The 19,943-nt window shown below is 31.1% G+C and overlaps 2 protein-coding genes across 2 annotated transcripts in view; both read left to right on the plus strand.

Moving 5' to 3' along the window:
• Nucleotides 1-74: 74 nt before the first annotated feature.
• On the plus strand, nucleotides 75-1,349 carry LOC106123854 (uncharacterized protein K02A2.6-like). The gene has a single exon (XM_013320263.1). The coding sequence runs from the start codon at nucleotides 75-77 to the stop codon at nucleotides 1,347-1,349; it is 1,275 nt and encodes a 424-aa protein (XP_013175717.1).
• Nucleotides 1,350-2,294: 945 nt separating this feature from the next.
• The window catches only part of LOC106124264 (fatty acyl-CoA reductase 1), a 28,956-nt gene continuing 11,307 nt past the window's right edge, over nucleotides 2,295-19,943 (plus strand). The window contains exons 1-2 of the mRNA XM_013320739.1: nucleotides 2,295-2,455; nucleotides 12,802-12,991. Of these exons, the coding sequence (XP_013176193.1) occupies nucleotides 12,804-12,991 (188 nt within the window). The 5' untranslated portion in view covers nucleotides 2,295-2,455; nucleotides 12,802-12,803. The remainder of the gene's footprint in view (nucleotides 2,456-12,801; nucleotides 12,992-19,943) is intronic.

A 19,943-nucleotide genomic window follows, 5' to 3' on the forward strand; every position in this document is an offset into this window, starting at 1 on the left:
CGGTTGCCATCAGCAATCCGCTTACGGACTCGCACTTTTTAGAACTTCAGCGTCATACAAAGTTAGATCAAGAAATGCAGTCATTAATTAAGTTGATTAGAAAGGGCTGGCCGGATCACAAGAGCCAATTAGAATGTTTGTTGAGACCGTATTGGGATTTCAGGGATGAGCTTACCGTAGCATACGACATGGTGTGGAAGGGCGCAAGAATAGTAATACCTAATTGTATGCGTAAAGAAATGTTGCTTAAAATTCATGCAGGGCACTTAGGCGCAGAAAAATGTAAAAACAGGGCCCGTGAGATTATGTATTGGCCCAGCATGAGTTCACAAATTTCAGACATGGTCTCGCACTGCCAGGCATGTCTTACCTACAGGAAACAAAATAGCAAGGAAAGTCTTATACCTCACGAAATACCTAGCAGAGCATGGTCAAAGTTAGGCGTGGATATATTTCATTTTGCAAATAAGCCATATTTACTTGTTGTAGATTATTACAGTAAATACATTGAAGTAAACAAGTTGAATACTATGACCTCATGGGAGGTTATTGATAATTTAAAAAACATTTTTAGTAGGCAGGGTATTCCGGAAATATTGATGTCGGACAATGGTCCGGAATTTAATTCAAGCTATTTTAAAAGATTTGAGACAGAGTGGAAGTTTAGGCATATAACGTCCTCGCCGCGCTATCCGCAATCTAACGGCCAAGTAGAACGAACTGTACAGATAGTAAAAAACATGCTTAAAAAGACACATTACGACCAAACAGATTTCCGTTTAGCTCTTTTAGAATATTTGAACACTCCGATTAGTGCAGACTTACCTTCTCCAGCTCAACTTTTAAACAATCGTAGTTTAAGAGGGATTTTACCGCGAGCCCCAGAATTTTTGGAACCAAAAGTTGTCAATAAAGATATAGTAAAAGCACAGTTACATAAACGTCAAATCTATCAAAAACATTATTACGATAGAACAAGTAAAAAACTGAAGGAATTAAAGCAAGGGGACAACGTTAAAGTATTTACAAATGGGATTTGGTCAAATGGTTTAATAATAAAAAAAAATAACGCGCGATCTTATTATATTAAGATGTGCAAAGGTCGTGTAATAATAAGAAACCGTAGGCACATAGTGAAAGATAGCGAGTATCGCAATGAGTCATACGTGTCGCCGTATGACGCTGATGATTTCAACATCGCCCGCGAAACACAAGCGGCGCGCACCCGTGTCCACGTTCTGGATCCGTCCACCCAATCATTGTTAGGTACAAATCGTGAAAGCAACAACTTATATGTTACGAAATTTGGCAGGACAGTGAGGCCTCCTGATCGGTACGGGTATCCCTAAACAACTGGTAAGATAACGAAAACTAAAACTCAAAAATTTGTTGAAAAGACGAAATGTATATTTTATATTATAATACTTAGAACAATAAGGTAATTAACTAAGCCTTTTGATTTTTGTATTAATTTTTTTTTGTTTGTTTGCATGGTTTTGTATTTTTATTTTCATTCTCTGTTAGTTACATTGCACTTAGTTATATCTTGTCATTTTTTAGTTATTGTAGTTGTTTTTTTTTTATCTCTTTCAGAAATATTGTATAGATTGTAGGAATAACTTAAGCTGGGGGATGGTTTGTTATTTGTAACTTTTCTTTTAATTTTTATTTATTGTGTTTTATTTCGTATTAAGTTTTTTATTTTTATTATTATGTTCAAACATCTGTTTAAAAGAAGGGGGATGTCAGGTATATAGAAATAAAGATTTCGGTTAATAAAAATATTATCTATCGTGGGTAGATATTAATAAATCAGTTGATATGTGACAGCTGTTTGATTTAACACATCCCGTGCATTAAAAAGACTTTACATATGTAATGTAAGAATTTCAATTTATTCATTTTAAGAGTGAATATTTACCCTTTCAATGGTAGTTTTAAACAGGTTTCACTCTATACAGATATAAGGAAATGATTATAAATTTTACAATAAAAGTTTCCATATTTCTTCGCATAATTTGTATGTTTGAGGCCTAATTTTAGTCTTCTTGTCAATAAGCATCTCTCGAAGCACATCTAATAGAATCTATAATTTCGAGGGTAGATGTATAGTGGAAAAGTCCCTTTTTTTCGTCCCCTCTTCTGTCTGTTAGATTTACGTAAGGTACTTGACTGAACTTTAATAGATTATATTACACCGACGTCAATAACATCTGAAATTGAGTAATTAATAAACATTTTGTTCAAATTATTGTTAATCGAGGTCGAAACACAAAAGAGTGGTGTAAGCAAAACAGAAGAAACGCAACTGCCGACTGACCACGTTGGATTGCGTTCGTAACATCAGTCGACATTCGGAACCCAAACTGATTGGACGTGGTGACAGTTGCGAAAAAAGTGAATTATAAGTTACTTTGGTATTTAATGCAGTTTTAAATTTCGAAAAAAAAAACAAGTAAGTTTTTCTTTGTGTATAATTAATTTTAAAATTACTATTTTCTTTTTTTATTATTGTAAATCCATTTTTTTGTTAATTTTTGAAAAAAAAAATATACTTAATTCTAATTGATAACATAGGGAACTTATGTTATAACAGCCTTTCTTATCGCAAAACATGGAAAATCTACTGGTATAAAAGTTAAAATTGTAATATTAAAAATATTTTTTGTAGTAAAAATCATTTTTAAAAAACATATGAATACCTTTTATTAATTTTTAATAAGTAATTAGGTTTATAAGTTTCTTTATTTACATTTATTTGATTTTTAATCTGCGCGGACGGAGTCGCGGTCAAAAGATAGTTATATTAGCTTATTATATTTCTTAAATCATATAGAGAGCATATTAATTTTTTTTGTTACATTTTACTGCCAAAAAACCTGTACAGAAATATGTCGTTATCTCTTTCATCTTCATTGAAAAAACAAAGATAGCAATACTTTCTTGAATATAGGTAACGTATGTATTCTTCTTTCGTCAATGTATTCTAGAGAAATATTTATTAATTACACGTAAATGATTAACACTTGTCCGGTTATGAAAGGAATCTTGATTGACGTATCATTATATATATTGAGATTTATCTTTAAGTTTTATACTTTGCCATATCTTTTTAAAATTTAAAAAGTAATTTATTAAAAACTATAAAAGAGCTTGTTAACATAATGGTAGGTAAAAAAGATATTAATTTTAGAACAGTATATCCTAGTCGGATTGTAAACTGGCAAAGTTATCTATCTATCGGTGACAGGCATAATTAATATTATCGACGCAGTATAGAACAAGCATACAGAGGCGCTGACGCGTCCTCGACGTCCATAATCCGTGTACGTCCGCTTGTGCAATGCGGAGGAAAGTTAGCTTGGAGTATGTACAAAGAACAAGAAGTTTGTTACATTTGCCGGCTCAAAGAAGGCTTCAATGTATTAAAAAAATCCTTATTCTTATTTTTCATTCCTTTTTCAAATTTTTTACATGCCCACGATCACTTTTATCCCTAATTCCTAATTTTTATAGTTTGTTATAATTTTGAATTAAAATTTTTTGTACACTCCTGACGCTCACCTATGATTCTTTACAAAATATCAGCATCAGCTCACTGTACGTCCCCACTATGGGGCTAGAATCCTACCTTAAGTTAAGGGTGACTAGGCCATAGTCGATAAGGCTGACCTAATGCGAGTTAACTTCACACATATCTTCGAATTGCCTCGCAGTGCAGGAAGTTTTCCTTCACCGTTAGAACGTCGGATAAATGTACATATGTAAATCGAATAACTCATTGGTACATTGCAAGATTCGCATCCGGGACTTATAGAAGTCTAATGCTAGCCCTTGAGCTACTGACCGTACTACATATTTTAACGTTGTTAAGTTACTATTTAAAAAACTTGACAGGTAGGGTTAATACTATATTCAGGTGACGATTATAAAATCGCTCAAGCATGTTAGGCGGGTCACGAGCACGGAAATACCCGGTGAAAATATTCCAGTCAATCGGGTATAAAATAAAACATCCTTGTAATTAGATGCGTATTTAATTAATTTCCTAGGCCGTCGTCTGTTACACGTTCTACTGTAACTGCTGACCGGTGAAATTCCATGACGTCAAAGAAGGCTGACGTGGAGTACATTATTTAGTCTGACGATCAAGGTTTCTGGTCCACTTCTACGACGACAAAAAGGATTTTTCTTAATGGGTTTTCCCTTATCTGTCGATTAGTTGTTTACATATTTACGATTTATTGGCTTTTGGATGAATATTTGTAGAGTTACTTATTTTTATTTTTGATATACAACGTGCTCGGTTGTCACCTTCTTGAAAATTAAGCACAAATAAATATTACTAATAATCAACATTATTGTAGATAATACAAATGAAAACAATCAATTTCATTCGCATGTATCTGTGAAATATAATATTTTTTTCTACTAAACGTTTTTATAATGTCAATAATGGATTTATTTCGAGATGTTAACAATGATTAGTGCGAAAAAAGATAAAAAAAAGTTTCATCGTCTATATGTTGTCAGTACTGTCGTGAGACATTATTATTAAACTGCTAATAAACGTATAACTGTCACGCATTTTATCTGGTGTCTGCACCTAGTAGTTTCAAGCCCATCGCGGGCTCTTCTTCAGGGCGATTGTAACTGGTATTATTTCACGGTCAATTCACGGGTAAGAGACGAGCCGTGACCACGAAAAAAACCAGTCCCGGCCTCAATGAAGAAGAGTCCGTAATAGGCTTGAAACTAGTTGCTGCCGAGATCGGATAAATTGTACATTGGTACTTTTAATCTTAATTTTTTCTCATTTAAATTTAATGAAATAAAAATCAACATACAAATAGTTTGCTATTTAAATCGATCCAAACGAAAACCAACGAAGGTAATCAACGTTACTAAATAGCCTGCCTCCTTGGCAGTGTGTTAGTCATGCTCCTTACATATACACATAGGATAATATTATCGGACCAATCTTGTGAATTAGCGAATAGCCTTAACCGTCAGACTTTCTTGTAAGGGCAATAAAATCGCGACGAATTCAAAAACAACTTTGAAATAAGACTTTAAAATTAATCATCTTATTAAGAATATCTTACTAAAATTGAAATTGATTCGGTAGTATTTGAGTTAATACAAAATAAACAATGTCATCATGTCTTTTAAAAATTTTATTTAACTGGACATAACATAAAAAGCTATAAAATATAAAAACCCATTCAAATATTATTTTGTAGTCGGTAGCGGTTTATGCTATTTATCGCTCATGACAATCGCACGAATTCCGGATTCAACTTAAAATCTGCGGTTCCTCTGGTATTGCTGATGTCCATGGGCGTCGTTGAATACCTCGGCGTTCCCGCTGCTCGTTTGCCCCCTTTTGTTATAAAAAAAACTCTGTGATATATCGTACAATGTTTAATTAGGAAAATAATAAGTTAAATACATTGTTGTATGGAATTTTTTTATTACTTTAAGAGGTTTTAAATCTTTTCTTACATAACATATCGTCATCCCTGTTATTATATTTAACAAAACAGAGATAAGAATATTTTTTAATCGGAGATTTTGGTTTCAGAAACCCACAGTTAAAGCGTTACTTCCGTATTTCGTGCCATTGACCTTTTACTTTAATAATTTCCTTAAAACCCTTATTACCTTTTAAAAACAGGTGTAACGTGAGATAGCCTTGGTAAAATTTTGTCTTGCGATAAGTCGGTCAAGAGTAAAAATGCACCGGCAATTCACAACCAAAAAAACCTTCGTTTAGCAGGAAACAACGAAAATCAGTTTTATGAACGAATTAAAAAAATGATATGTAATCCATAAAAATGGCTACAAAATACAGTAAAATTTATCTCTGGCATTTCATATTTAAATAAATACATGCGCATATCCGCACAGTTAAGTTAAAATGAAGTATAGGTTCTTATTTTCTTAAGTTAAAAAGTCTCTTAGTTTGCCGTTATGTAATTTAATGCCATATGTTCAAACATCGAGAGGTCAATGAACTAAGAATAGAATTCAGATATAAAATCACTCGTATATACACTACTAATATACATATTAAATAGATATATGATATATCAACTTTACAAAAAGTGTTAGACAAATAATAATTATGAATATACTTAATTTTATGGTTTCCGTCGCATAAAATTTACGTTATCTTAATATTATTTTAGAAAAATTAACAAACCAAATCTAAGTTCCAAAATAGTTTCGGCTTAGGCCAAGACATGACGAAACTATGAATTCATAATCTAATACTGAATTTAAATGTATAAAAACAGCAAAATTGTAATAAAAACAATATTGTAGAAAACACAAAGTTCGATCCGTATTCGCTTAATAACCGAAACATATCAGTTTCATGTCAACAACCTTCATTTTCCGACATTTTTTTTTATTTTTAGTTTGAATTAAGACGAAAATTCGTCTTGTATTCATTCCATTTCATAAGAGAAACCACACATATAAGATTCGCTGATTTTAATCTTTATTCTGCTTTGGTTTCGCGTTCCGTTTCGTGCCAAAGTCGAAACCAGTTGGCCTCTTCAACCTGCATATAAATCATAATTTGCAACAGTTATTCGGCACAGATTGATATTGCAATACTGGTTTATAAAACCGTGGCAATCTATTACATATCCGGGTACGTTTTATCAAATTATAATGATTGGCAACTTCACCTTGTTCAAGAAAAAAAAAACCCGCTATGATTGCCAAATCTTAATTCACACTCCGAAACATTAATGGATATTATCTAGGTATAACAAAATTATGCTATATATATTGTTAGGAAGAAAATCCGAAAATGTGCCAGTGTATTGACGCAACACTAGCTCTCCTAAAATGTCGACGTTTGTGTCACCTCACTATTCATTCTGACACTAGACTTTGCAACTAAAGCACGTCATTCGCGCCAAAGGATTCTAATTAATAATGTCTAAAAGTATGTAGTTACCACAGATTGCATACAAAGATGTTTTATTACATGGCTTTTTTATCTTCATCTTAAGCTTGAGTCAGAGTACATAAAATAAAAGATAACCGCTATTATTTCATATTTTCCTTACCTTAATAAGAAATGAATAAACTGCCACAAAATAAATTCTCATAAATGAATATAAAGAAGCAACGTACATATTTACATACAAAATTAAAATGTATCTTCCTAGCAGGCGTGCAAAAAATTTACTAAACGAAATAAGAATAATAAATATTATAATAGCTTCTGGCCAAAGCCTTTCGCGCTCGAAATAAAAAAAATAGTAATATAACCTATGTTACTCAGTTATAATGAAGCTTATTAACGGCAAAAGAATTTCTGAGATCGGACGAATAGTTTTCGAGTTTATTCGCTACATACTAATATGATCATTTGGGTCAAGTTGAAATAAAAGATAAATTAACTTAAGCATGAACAAACATATAAAATATAAAAGGTACGAGAACGGAAATATGTTTTGTTGTATAATATATTTATCATAGTCGTTTCTTGACATAGTACGAGGTAGTGGACTTGGTAAACAAAAGCTATTTTACATATAGTATATTAGAAAACATATAGAAGTAAACATTTATTTAATCTTCGTTCTTGTCTATGGCGTGACCAATGTTCAATGCCGCATAAAGTATATAAATAAAAAAAAAATATTTGTGTATTTATTACCTGTGCGTTTTTAAACCGCTGAACAGATTTTCGTGAAATTATATATACGTCAATCTTAGGACATGTTAGTGCTCCTTTTTTTTAATTTCTTGACTGATGTAGCTTTGACTACTATCTTAGCTTAGTTCTACTGTCTTCTTCTTTTAATGAACAGTGGGCTCCATCGTTTTGTCGATGATTTCGCAAACGTCGACGATCATGCCGAAAAAAGTTCCCTCCTTGAACGGCTAATCTTATTAATATTATCAATGCAAATGTTTAGATAGATGGATTTTGTTTCAAGGTATCTCTAGAACCGCTGAACGGATCCCGATACATTTGGCATATAGAACACAGGCTGGAAGAACGCATAAGCTACTTATTATGTTTTTTTTAATATAAAAAATGCCAAATACAATAGTAATTTTTATGTTCGGAAAGGATTAAGATGTTTTCTTACGATTAAAGTAATTTTCCACGAAAAATTTATCCGCATTGCTGCGTAAGTCGAAGTTGTATACATGTTGCTTATAGAAGACAAGACATAGTGACGTGGCTATGTGCTTAGTGCAAAAGAGGTTTTAATGTTAATGCAGGTACATAAAAAGAGCTTCTTAGAGCATGTAACTTACGTCATATATTTTTTATTGATGTTAACGAACGCAGATTTGTATTCTTAATCTTTTGATTCTGACAACGATGGAATATTATTTTGGGAATCCCCATAAATGGTGTTTCACCATGTTAGGCTGTTTCTAGTTTTTAAATTACATTCTTATAGCATTCCGTGTTTTTTTTGTTAGTAAAAGTGAATCATGATTGTCCTTTAGTTCATTTTAAAGATAGACACGTCAAATTATTAATTTTAATTCTTTATATTACGACAACAATAAGTTGTTCATATTTCCATTGAGAAAAAATATTGTGAAACATATTTTTATCTCTTTTTTTTTAGAAGTATGAAGGAGATGACAATAAGTTTTTGTACCCGTTTCGTCAGTGGAAACCCATATCAATAACGTAAGAGTTTACGACGACAGCAAATTTTAATTCAACCACATTTTCATACAAATCATGAATTTAATGTATAGTTATTAATGCATGACGTTTGTGACCTTTTTTTACAATTTGCCAATACTATTATCATTTTTACGTCATTAAAGCGAATTATTACTTTGTTATTTACTAATTGTTTAGCAGTACAATGTTCATTTTGTAGCCAAAATAACTTTTACGTTATATATTATATATCTAGACTTATAAAAACGTGAAGCAAAAAGTTCTACCCCATTTTAAAAGCCGCAACAGATTAACATGATATTAAATTATTCAAACTTTCGTGAGACATTATAGTAAACTGATATATAAACACGGCTAAACACTCACGTATATTCGTCCGGTGGCGGCACCGACTAGTTTCGAGCCCATCGGATTTCGCGGACGCGGCCCGTCGCTCACAATACCAGTACCACTCATCCTGATGAAGGGCCCCCGATGGGCTCGAAACTAGTCGGTGCCGCCACCGGACGAATATACGTGAGTGTTTAGCTTTGTTTATATTTCAGATTAACATGATATTTGACTTTGAAAATAACGCGAATAAAAGTGTAAAAAGCTGTTTTAAATAAAAAAAAATCAAAAATGAATTATGGTGCAATTTCGATCGATAGGCGAACACTTATATTTTATTTCACAACCATAATATATGTCTATAATGACATTTATAACTTTGATTACTTGATCTAAGTTGCTATTAAAACTATGTTAGTCCTTAAAATAAACTCGAGTTAAACCTGAGTTTATCTGATTAAACAAGATTTAGCGATATGCTAATTTCATTTGTCGGCATGACCACACCTTTATGTCTTGTATCACGTGTTACTCTTAGTCATGTAAATGGTACATTTTTAATATTTATAACGAGGAAATACAAATGTACTCATTTAGATGCATAAAGGGTAGTACTTACCGCTATCTACCTTGTTATTATAAAACCCAGAAAACTACGCTTGTGTAGTTTAAGTTAAAGAAGTGACAGATAAGTTTTAGATTTATAACCAACTAGCTGTCGCCCTCAACTCCGTCTTTGCAAAATTTAAAAAAAAATCTATTAATATAGCCTAGTTACAGGGGTATAGTGTAGTTTCAGAGTCTTTCCATCATTAATATTATTGAAATGTAATGCCAAATTTCCATTAAAGTGTTATCATCATCAGCTCACTATGACTCCACTGAGGGGCTCGGAGCTTACCCTAAGTTAGGGGTGTTAGACTTGGTAAAAATAGCAGCAAGACTTAGTATCATTGCAAAATGTTGCAAGCAAAATGCTTTATTAAAATTGAAAAATATTTTAATTCGATAATTTAGTTTTTTAGATAAATCTTGTAATCACCACTTTAATAGTAGGTAGGCATTCAGAATAAAGATTAATTATTATTATACTTACATAGATAAATTAGTATTCAAAATGGCGGAAATATGCGTAATTGAACGACGTCAAACGAAAATACATAAAGGACATGCTTTTAATTATTAGACTACTTTGAACTTAACCTTCGAACCAAATGACGTTCTACAGACTAAATGACTGCTTTATAAATAATTAATACTATTTTAAACATTGTAAACATGATTTTCAATTGTCATTACACGTGTAAAATAACATTATTGGCATCTCTGTTTTATTCAAAAATAATAAGCGGGATGGCAATTGTTATAATTGCTTTATTATCATCTTTCTATCTTTCTTCTATCCTATTTACCCTATACCTTATCTTCATATCCTCTTGACTAGTAGTCGCCCGCGGCTCCGTCCGATCAGAATAAAAAAAACTTACCAAATTTCAGGAAGATCCATCCAGCCGTTCTGGACATACCTTTAAATATCCATCCGTTCATCCATACATCCAGACATTCGGATTTATAGTCGTATGATTAGTTCTTCCTCTACCACTGTAGCTATTCATTACAAACTTTCTTGATGTAACTAATTGTTTTTATGTTAGCAAGATTATGTAGATTAGTTAATTGTAACGAAGTCTTAGAGTGGACAATCTGTAGATCGTTTGTTGACCAATGTATCCGTTACTTCACTCAAATGACTTGCCCTATATTGGTTACATTTAATATTTTCTCTATTGAATTTGTATGCGATTTTGTATCCTACTGGTTTGTAATAAGGAGCAAAGTTAGATGTAAATCTGTTATGCATATGATGAAAGTTGTTTTGCTACCGATGTTGCATTTGAATATTTCTAATCTTATGTGATTTTAATTACATATATTATGTTATATTTCAAATGTTACCATTTTGTTCTACTTAAAGGAAATTATACTAAATTACTCATTTCAAAAAAATTAACAGGAATTTGACTAAAACATCGTCTTTAAATCATTTTGCAAATCTTGAGTTTTTTCGGAAAATATTTCGATTTGCCATTGTTTAGGTAACATAATATACTAGCGAAAATGTTCATCTATTGCCATTAATTTCTAAGTTCATTGACATTTAATAATTATGTAAGTTGTAAATAAAATCAAAAGAAAAATTCGACTGAATTAAATTAGTAGCTCTACTCGTATTATGACAAACTCAAATATGTAAATTAAGCATTGAATGCATAAAAATGCATGAGTAATTAAAGTAAATTATTAGTATATTTGGAGCGTCGGTGGCTCAAGGTATCTACGACACTGCTCAACGGATCCTGATGATATTTGGCACAGATGTAGAACATAGTCTGGAATAACACATAGGCTACTTATTAAGTTTTTTTACCATGTGGACGGAGTCGCAGGCGACGCGAGCGGGTATTAGATATTTGTAATATTAAATATTTGTAATATTAAATATTTGTAATATTAAATATTTGTAATATTAAATATTTGTAATATCTTTAATATTACAAATATTTAAGATAAGACAAATTTGTAGTTAATGACTTCTAAATTCTTTGGACCAAATTTAGAAACAAGGTTATGCCATCTACGGCAACTAATAATTTACAAAACTATATTTTGTCTACGTTTATAATAGTATGGTTTTTAACCTTCAAGCTATAAGAATTATGAATAACTAGCTGTAACCTGCGGTTCTGTCTGTGCGGTATTAAAAAACTTGGCAAGTCGCCTCCGTGCACTTCCAGATTATGTTCTGTATTTATGCCAAATTTATTTGAGATCCGTTGAAACGTTCTGGACATACTTTTTAACAAGCATCCATCCGTACATCCATACTTTCGCATTAAATATATGTATGTAAATTATGTGAAGTCAACCAACCCGCACTTGGCCAGCGTGGTTGACTATGGCCTAATCATCCTTAACTTAGGGTAGGCTCCGAGCCCCTCGGAGGGGACGTATAGTGAGCTGATGATGATGATGATGATGTAAATTATATACATATACAGCTTAAAACAATGTTGTCAGATGTATATAAATTTATATATGTGCAGTCAATAATTAAACAATTAAATAGCAAATAGTCGATTGCATATAATTGCAAATTTGTAACAAAATCTTTGACTTTTGCAACATATCTTCCATTTACGTAATTATTTCAAATTAATTGAATATAAAATATGTTTTTGTATGTTTTTAATATTGCTTTATATCATTTAAAAATTAATTGTCCTGAAAATACATAATTTAATAACCATCTTTATGCAAATTAAACAAGCAAGTTTTTTTTAAATATTCCAATGTATAATTTCCTGTTAGTTTTTTCTTCAGTAAAATATTATAGAGGCGAAATATTGTGCAACTCAGGCTATAGTAAATATTCAATTAAATATAAAAAGAATAAATCGATATATCGGGCTCGAAGGACCATATTTTGGTTTAACCATAAAGTTTATAAAAAGAGTTGCTCTTGCGTTCCAGAGACGATTTTACTCATTCCTTTCTTCTTGTTAAAAAGTATGGAAAGTAGATTTAGAAGCAAAAGATCCTTTTTCAGTTCGTTCTCTTCTCTATATTTTAAAAGAAAGGCAATTGTCGGAAACGTCTGTAACTTTTCAACTTCATTGTTGGCTATTATTACCGATATGGGGTTACCAAATTCTTGTTTGCCGTTTTGTATTTTAAAATAGAATCGTTTTACGCTGAGAGTTTTGAATAAAGGATGCGGTTTTTTGTTACAGTAATGGCCGTGTCAGAAGAAACGGATCGTTTACAAACGAAGCAAGGAGGCGACATAACATATTTACATATGGTAGATGAAAGTGATGCGCTCGGGGAATCTCAGATACGAAAACTGTTTGATGGTGCTACAATATTCCTCACCGGTGGTACGGGTTTCCTCGGCAAATTGTTGGTAGAAAAATTGCTTAGGTAAGTACTTATTTGAATTTAGATATTGACATTATACCATTTTATTTGCTTACTAACTGTCGCCCGCGACTCCGTTCGTGTGGAATAAAAAAATAGTTAATAAGTAATAAAAAGTTATGTGTTCTTCCAAACTATTTTCTACGTTTATGTCGAGATCTGTTCAGCTGCTCTGTAGATATCTTCAAACAAATATCCATCCATCTAAACATTCGCATTTTTAACGTTAGTAAGAAATAAGATTCTACAGTCGGTTACAATTGTAATCAAAGCTGGAAATTTTGTAGTCTATGTAGGTACATTTACGTACGTATTTTCTTATCTATAAAGGAAGTTCAAACACAAAAATAATCGCAATACTGGTCAGACTAATAAATTTAAAAAAAACATTTGGAACTAACGCTGTAAATTAATTTAATTATTAAGAATATGCTGAATTTATCCGAGAACATGTTATAGATTAGAATATAACGTTTATATTTTCCGTCTATTTTTTTTATGGTGGGTTTTCACTGTCGAACACGTGCACGCATAGAGATATGTTTTAAAACAAATATGTCTATAGAAGTTCACGGTGAATGCTTAGAACTACACTACAAATGGTATCAAGGATTTTCTAGGTTATAAATTAAATATTTCAACATTAGTATGACTTAAAGGCATTTATCTAAGCAGTTTTATAGCAAACTAATAGTTGCTCTTCGACCTTATGGATCTTTTTTTTAAATGCTAATTTAATTCCGCATACAAAGTCTACTAAAAGTCGCGTCAAAAACGGTCCAACCGTTTCAGAGTTTACTCGAATTAAACGCGGACAAAGACACAATTTTATATTTTTTATTACTTCTTACATAAGTAATTCAAATAATCATCATGTTCTTGAAATGTGACAATGTTATTTTGATATTACGTAGAGATTTAATTATGTAAAGTTAACAAGTTGTACGTCATTCAAAGTTCCACGAAATGATTTCACTATCAATCGTAATTGTAATATAAATCTTAGATTTAACATTGTATCTTAAATTGCAATAAATAGCAAATAAATACGAAACCAGTGTTTTTCCATAACAGAGTATTTCTTGTTTTCTAAGTAATGTAGAGTTACAATCTTTGAGATGAGAGGTCACAATACTAACATGTAGCTATTAATCTACATATATAAAAAAAACTGCTCGTTAGTCTCGCTAAAACTCGAGAACGGCTTAACTGATTTATCTTATCTTGTTATTGAAATTTAGGTTTAAAAAAAAAAGATTTTTTTTTCATTCCACCCGGACGGAGTCGCGGGCGACAGCTAGTATGTCTTATATAATCACGTGATCAGTAATCCTATTTTCCATAGTAGTTGGAAACGGTATCTATGATAATAAATTTGAATAGTCACTTGGATTTTTTTATGTAGAATATTATCAATAGAGTTTAAATCAATATGTCATTTGAATATAAAGATTCGTGTAATTAATTTAAGTTTATCTTTAACATATATAAAATGTTTTAATTTAAACGAATCCGTCAATATTCAAATTAGAAGACGAAAATAAAAAAAATAGAATAAAATAGTGGTCGACCACGATGCTTCTTGGTGTCTTGGCGTGGTGGTCGATGTGTGGAAGATATGCGACAACATAGTTAATGCCTATATATCTTAGTTTGATGTCACCTAGTGTTTAAATTAAAATTTTCAACATACTATTTTACTTGTAAATAAACTTGATGGTCTAGACAACGACGGAAGGCTTCTCTAATTAGATTGCGAAAGTTAATAGGAAAAGGACTGCAAGGGGCAGATCTTTATATTAGTTTATCCTTCAGTTTATATTCTTGTATTTATCTAAAAAACTATTCTAACTAATTAGTTTACAGTAATTAAATATATTTTTGCTTCATAGCTCATGTCTGTACTAGTTTTTACTACGAATGAGGAAAAAGGCAAACAATTTAACAACAAATTTCAAAGCTCTTAAGTCGTGCAGCGTCTCTACGTTGATCTTGACTTTACCAATTTTTAAAAAAAATTTATAATACTTGTTATAGATTATAAATTCTATAACATTAATATTTTACGATCTCAACAACGTAAAACGATAGACAATTTATTAGAAAAAAACTGGATTGCTCTGCCTAAAGGAAACGTGATAAATGAAAAAAGGCTTGTTAAAATTCATCACGTGTTTTGTTTCTATTATATTATAATATAAAACAATTATTATGACTGCTAAATGTGTTTTCTTCGATAAAAAATAATATGTAATTTTTCATACAAGAAACCAAACCGGATGTTATAATTCGCTAAACAAATGTGTAGGACAACACGACTATGTCCAAAGCAAATAACTGTCATCTGTCCACCTAGCATGACAACCTTGAACTTTAATGGCCAAATCAACTCAATTAGAATTTTTTTCGCTACCAAGAAACCTACGAATAACCATGATATCTCCACATATCTTCAGACCTAACCTGTTTGTTTCTTAATTTCTCTATCAACACCGCAATTTATAGAATCATTTTAGGACAATTAATGCATAAAACCTGTCAACATAATACGAATACGTAAGTTATTTTAAATGCAAAATGGTCTATTATTATGAAAGGAAGGTTAGTTTAGCCGATTACCTTGAAAATTAACGGAAGATCGCATTGATGTTGATAGAAAGCTCACTAAAATCGAAGGGCATATTCTTTAGCTTAATCTTACTAATATTATAAATATAAATGTTTGAATCTGAACGGATATTTATTAGAAGTGTTTGTATCCAGAACGGCTGCATGGATCTCACTGAAATTTGAAAGAGGTATAGAATACGTATTATATATAGTCTGGGAGAACATATAGACTACTGCGAATTGCGTCAACAGATGGAGACATAAAAAATCATTCAGCAAACAGAAACTAGCTTTTGCCCACAACTTTGTCCGTAAAGAAATATAAAAAATATCCCAACGTGCATGCAAGATACTTGCATGTCTTTGTTACGGACATGTCTATTAAAATTAATATACGTTTGCTGGGTTTTAATTAAAATTGTTATTAATGCCGGTGCGAAGTGCATCTACAAATCAATCTATGATTTGTAGATGCACTTCGCACTTGGCAATTATGAAATTTTATTAAATATTCACATCGTTGCAATATAGAAAATATTTGCAATCTAAATTTAAATTTGATTTATTATTAAATTTCGATCAATGTAAAATATTATTATGAATCGTGCCAATAAAAACTCATCAAGGCCATCTCGTGAATTTTAATTAAAACTTATAATAAGCTAACACAATTTTTTCAATAATACACTGACCTACATTTTACTATAATACATTCTATTCCACCGTTTTTACGTTAACGGATCCTTGGTACGATTCTCATAGGATTAAAATCGCTTCTATGAATGTAAATTAGATAATTTAAAAAGACTATTTATCTTAAGCTGTCTATACACATACAATTTAAATTGCAGTCGGATTGTGTAGTAACTAACGTATGTAAGCATCATTATAACTGTCAGTCGAACTGTACATTTGTTAGTTTCGACTGCGTATTTAAGTTTTAACTGTACAGTCCGACTGTTCAGTTTAAAGTAAAGGTGTGTTGCCTTTAGGATAGGTACTATGAACACAAAATAATTGTAGTTAAAATAAGGGAGCATGTTTTAAAAGCAAAGAAGTTATTAACACTTTCTAGATGACTCTATGTACATCAGTCGGATCTTTTTAAGAGGCACAGTATGAGAAATTTAAACTGTTCATTCGTTATTGTAGACTAAGTGACCGGAACGGATCAGCAATTGCGGTTGCTTTGACTTTCGCTCTTTCGGCGAAATCAGTTGGCCGTTTGTTCGTTTACAACTATACAATATAAAAAAATTAAACGACACGTGCGGTATTTAGTCTCTACCCAATGTTCTTTTGTTTTTTTTAATGTTCCTTCAAATCTTAATCTTACTAATATTATAAATGCGAATGTTTAGATGGATGGATAGATGTTTGAATCTTCAGAACGGCTAAAAGGATCTCGATGGAATTTGGTAAACATATAGAACATAGTCTGGAAGAACATATAGGTTAATTATGTTTTTATTTAATTACGCGCAGACTAGACTGCGGGAGACAGCTAGTACAAGATGAACATAATTAGTGTCACAAATTTGATATTATTTTTATTTATATTTAACAATTTATTATTGGTACTTATTATATTAGAAGCCAGGGTTATATTTTGTTAAAAATTAGATAAATTCAATTTAATCATCTCGATATGATATACGAATTATAATCGCGCTCAATGCCATTTTAAACATTCTATGTTGTATCATAAAACACATTTGCAAAAAAAAAACAAAGCTGAACAAATGTATTAAAACTTTACATTTAATATAATAGTTAGACATCCTTGACGTTTTTTATTATAAATATGATTCATATGCTTGTTGTCTTCAAGCATGTCTTTGAATGTCTTCACCGATATATGAAGTTTGCATCGCAATGTTTTCCTTTACCATAAAAATGTCCGGTTGGAACCCGGACAGTTTATGGTTCGGTCCGGTCAGATGCGCAACAACTCATCGCTTTAATTATATTTCAAGCAAGAAAAAAAAAATATATTTTTTTTAATTATTCGAAGTTTTTTATAGTTTATAGGAGGAGTATATCCTTGCTTGCTATAGAGGAAATATTCATTTTTTACTCTAATATTGCACTGAGTTTCCATTATCATAATGCATAGCCCCAATATTGTTATCCTTTTTCTTTTCTTTGAATAAAATAGAGATAACAATATGTTCTTTGTATAGATTAGTTGAAGTAGCGGTTGCTTTACATAAATAATTGTGGTTCCGCATTTTTCATTCCATATTTAAACTATTTCCAATAACTATGCAATCATATTGCAATCAAGTCTAACAAGATTCTTGAATGGCTATTAACAATGTTATTTCTAATACCTCCTATCTTTGTTTAATCAGGGATTCTTTGATATTATTATTATGAATCGTTAACTAAAAAAAAAATCAGTATTCAAATCTTTTTGAACGGTTTTTACACATCTCCCTAGGTTTCTGTGCGATTAGCTAATGTGAAAAGACTCATTGGATTCGCATTACCCACATGCACCCATCGTTTCGTTGCAAAGATGAAATTAAGTTATTACTTAGGAACGGCAAATTCAATACAATGTGTCCATTAGATACAATCATCATCATCATCCCACTATACGTCCCCACGGAGGGGCTCGGAGCCTACCCTAAGGGTGATTAGGCCATAGTCAACCACGCTGCCCAAGTGCGGGTTGGTTATTAGATACAATGATTTGTTGTTACTTTAGATTATAATATAAATATTTATTTGTTTTATTAATAAATAGTAATATAATAAACAAAACACGACCTTTAAGAGAAAAGAGATATCATTTTACTTAATATTCTATGAATAAAATGTACTATCAATTCATTAGTACCACATACCTTGTTGTGTTAAGTCAAATTCAATAGAACTGAGAAATTATTTACAACAAACCAATCTAAAGAATTTTACCTTTATAAGGCTGTAATTACTTATTAAAAACAGATTTGTTTTTTATCATCAATACGAAATAATGAAAAGAAATCCATTTTTCTTCTTACTAATATTATAAATGCGAATGATTGAATGTATGGATATATATTTGATAGAAGGTATATCCAGAACGGCTGCATGAATCTCGCTGAAATTTGGTATGTAGAACTTAGTCTGGAAGAACATATAAGCTACTAATTAAGTTTTTTTTAATTCGAGTCGAGTGCGACTGCTAGTAAACAATAAATGATATGGTCATCAAAAACGATGCGTAAACATTTTTTCTCGATTTGTATTCAATTCGATCATACATAAATTTTTGTGATTAGATTAGAGGTACGTTAGTGTTATTAATCATCTTGTAACTATTGAATAAGATTGTTGTAAAGTTCTTCTAAGACACAAAAAAAATACTTATAGTTTTTGTTACTCAAGGAAATAAACAATAGATTGTTTATCGTGTTTGATGGAACAAAAAATTTTAATATTCCATATTTTTATAACAGTTTGATGACCTTCAAATATTATGTACAAATAAATCTAAAAATGGTTATGGTTATGGAAGGTATAGTTAGAACTAGATATAACTAAAGGGTGAAAGTTATTAAATAGTCATATATGTATTTGTATTATTAATAGCGTATTTGATTTAATATAATTTGACGTGTGATCGAGAGTCGATTTTAGAAATATCGTGTTGCATTCCAAGTGTCAACACCAAGGAAATTTACCCCAGGAAGAAGCCTCCTGAGGCCTTCAATTTTGTGCTCCGGATATGTTTATCTTACGTCTTACTAATATTATAAATGTGAATGTTTAGATGTTTGGATGCATATTTGTGAAGCTATCTCTAGAACGGCTGAACGGGTCTTGATAAAATTTGACATACATATAGAATATTATGTCGAAGGACACATAGGCTACTAATTGTGTTTTTTAATTCTTCCTACGCGGATGGAGTCGCGGGCAACCGCTAGCGGGTTATAAATCTATTGTCTCGTCTTCTTAAATGGTCAATCAATTGATGCTTATTACTGTTAGGTTTTGGTTCATTTTTTACTAGGTTTTACGAAACAATGCACACAGATGAAATTTTTTTAAATGTGAGCAAAATAGGTTTTTTATGATAAAAAGGCAGTTTTTTTGCCTTTGGAATTGGAAGATAAGATCAAAAATAACTGGAATAGTTTGTAATATAAATTAAACAAGAATAATAAAAAGTATGCACAATATACATAATTACGTTAATTAAATCTTTTTTATTACATTCTCAGATAGCAAATATTTTTCTAACGTTACTGATATAAATGGCATTTACTTGCGAAATTTGACAAATGCTAGCATAGAGTAGGCATTACTAACAAAGTAAGTTAACACAGTAAATTAATATTATATCTATACG

This window comes from Papilio xuthus, unplaced genomic scaffold (genome assembly GCF_000836235.2).
Source record: "Papilio xuthus unplaced genomic scaffold, Pxut_1.1 DF825946.1, whole genome shotgun sequence".
In the NCBI taxonomy this organism is placed as follows: domain Eukaryota; kingdom Metazoa; phylum Arthropoda; class Insecta; order Lepidoptera; family Papilionidae; genus Papilio; species Papilio xuthus.